Source organism: Microtus ochrogaster, linkage group LG3 (genome assembly GCF_000317375.1).
Source record: "Microtus ochrogaster isolate Prairie Vole_2 linkage group LG3, MicOch1.0, whole genome shotgun sequence".
Taxonomy (NCBI): Eukaryota; Metazoa; Chordata; class Mammalia; order Rodentia; family Cricetidae; genus Microtus; species Microtus ochrogaster.
In genome coordinates this window covers 35,962,270-35,964,692 of record NC_022029.1, presented here as the reverse complement: position 1 = coordinate 35,964,692, position 2,423 = coordinate 35,962,270, and the positions used below count along the sequence as shown (strand labels likewise).

At 41.1% G+C, this 2,423-nt stretch overlaps 1 protein-coding gene across 1 annotated transcript in view; it reads left to right on the top strand.

Annotated features, from left to right (window-relative positions):
- Positions 1-1,990, top strand: part of Morn2 (MORN repeat containing 2) — a 7,457-nt gene extending 5,467 nt beyond the window's left edge. The window contains exons 5-6 of the mRNA XM_005360758.3: positions 90-226; positions 1,766-1,990. Of these exons, the coding sequence (XP_005360815.2) occupies positions 90-226; positions 1,766-1,868 (240 nt within the window). The 3' untranslated portion in view covers positions 1,869-1,990. The remainder of the gene's footprint in view (positions 1-89; positions 227-1,765) is intronic.
- Positions 1,991-2,423: the final 433 nt, after the last annotated feature.

Below are 2,423 nucleotides of genomic sequence, written 5' to 3'. Positions count from 1 at the left end.
GTGAAGGCTGGTGTCTGGGAGCAGTGTTACTAGTAGGCTGGTGTGTGTAGTGAAGGCTGGTTTCTGAGTGTCTCCTTTCTTACAAACAGATGAATGGCTTTGGGAGACTCGAGCATTTTTCAGGAGCCGTGTATGAAGGACAATTTAAGAACAATATGTTTCACGGTCTGGGGACTTACACATTCCCAACTGGGGCAAAGTACACTGGAAATTTCAATGAAAACAGGTAACCTTAAAATTTAAGAACAATACAATTCTAAAAGATTCTCTTTAGTTGTGCTTGTTAAGTAGTGTATTTATTAATTAATGCTGAATAATCTTTGTGACATATTTGATCTCCACAAAAGGTTGAGTTATCTTAGTGGTTGGGAAATGTAAGAGGAGAAGCTGTGAAAATTATAGCCTTTTAAAATGGAATATTATTTTTGTAAAGTTTATTAGCCACCACCCACCCTCACCCTTCCAGATAGGGTTTCTCTGTATAGCCCTGGCTGTACCAGAACTCACTCTGTAGACTAGGCTGGCCTCAAACTCACTGAGATCTACCTACCTCTGCCTCCCAAATGCTAGGATTAAAGGTGTGCACTACTATTGCCTGGCTTTTAACACAGCCTCTGTGGTCTCTGTTTGTGTAGACCATTTGAGCAATGTGTGATTCTTGAGCAAATTTAACCCAAAATTATTTAAGTGAATAATTTTTACTTAAAGTATCTCAGTTTGTATTTGTAAAAAAAGCAGGCCTGTGACTAATTTCATAATGATTTATTTCATTCTGACCTGATGTGTGTGAGCATTTTTATTATGCTAATTTTAAAGTGTAAGCAAAATTAGACAATGTTAAATTGCTGTCATTTATGAGCACATGACTGCAGAAATAAAATGAAATGAGACCTAGATATAGCTTTATAAACTTAATCTTAATACCATGCCACTGGAAAGTTCCTTACTGGGTGGGGGCCCAGCTTAGTGATAGAGGCTTGTGTAGCATGCATCAAGCTTTAGGTTCAAACCCTAGCACCATATAAAATCAGGCATGGTAGCACATGCTTGTAATCCTGAAACCTGAGAGTTGAGGCTCAGAAGTTCAGTGTCAGCCATGGCTCTATGGAGAGTTTGAGGCCAACCTGGGCTACAGGGGACCCTGTCTCAAAAGGAAAATAAAGTTTGTTTATTAAGTATCTCTTTCATATGTCTAGAAATGAAAATGCTACCTAATCATTATGCAGTCAGTGTGGATACGTTTCTAAAGGGACAGAATGGTATTCTCCTCTTAGGACTCCAGGTTCTAACAAGGACACAGAAACTGCTTCCACTGATAATGATAAAGGGAGAAACGGCAATGCATGGGATACATGAGTGTGTTTTCACCCCTCCGGTGGGGCCCAAAGAACACCACCCAAGCACAGCACTTTGAACAGAGCTGATGATGCAGAAATAAATAAATGTTAAATAAATGAATGTTTGGGTTGAGCCAGATAGCAAATTTGTAGTGTGTATTTTCAAGTTTGAGGTGATTGTTTGCTTTTGTAAAGTTAGTTTATCTGACCCTGAAACCATGAGCACCAAAACGTACATAGACACAGTGTTGGTTTGAAGTCGTGTGTTTTCCTAGTGTATGGACGCAGGGTACTGGTTCTCAATAGAAATCAGAAGCAGAAAGGTAAAATGCCTTAGATAGGCTGTGTAGTGTATAAGCTAGACAGTGTGTCTGCAGAGTAGGTGACCAGTCCTAGTTAACAAGCACGCTCACCTGTCACTTCTGCAGGGTAGAAGGTGAGGGCGAGTACACGGACATCCAAGGCCTTCAGTGGAGTGGCAACTTCCACTTCACAGCTGCTCCTGGACTGAGACTGAAGCTCTACATGTAGACATGTTGACTGGGCTAGTGCCGAGATGCGGCCACAGCAACTCCCTTGTAGGCAAAGCAGCTAGTCACCTGAAATTACCTGCACCCCACTGTAAGTTTACCAATAAAACCGTTACTCACTTACGCTTTTTTTGAATTTGTGTGTGTATGTGTGTGTGCTCATGTGTGTGTTTCTGTGCATGTGTGTGAATATATGTATGTGTGTGTGCTCACGTGTGTTCCTGTGCATGTGTGTGAATATATGTGTATGTGTGTTCGTGCACATGCATGTGTTCCTGTGCATGTGTGTGAATATATGTGTATGTGTGTGTGCTCATGTGTGTGTTCCTGTGCATGTGTGAATATATATGTGTGTGCGTGCACATGTGTGTGTTCCTGTGCATGTGTGTGAATATATGTGTATGTGTGTGTGCTCATGTGTGTTCCTGTGCATGTGTGTGAATATATGTATATGTGTGCTCATGTGTGTTCCTGTGCATGTGTGTGAATATATGTGTATGTGTGTGCTCACGTGTGTGTTCCTGTGCATGTGTGTGAATATATGTGTATGTGTGTG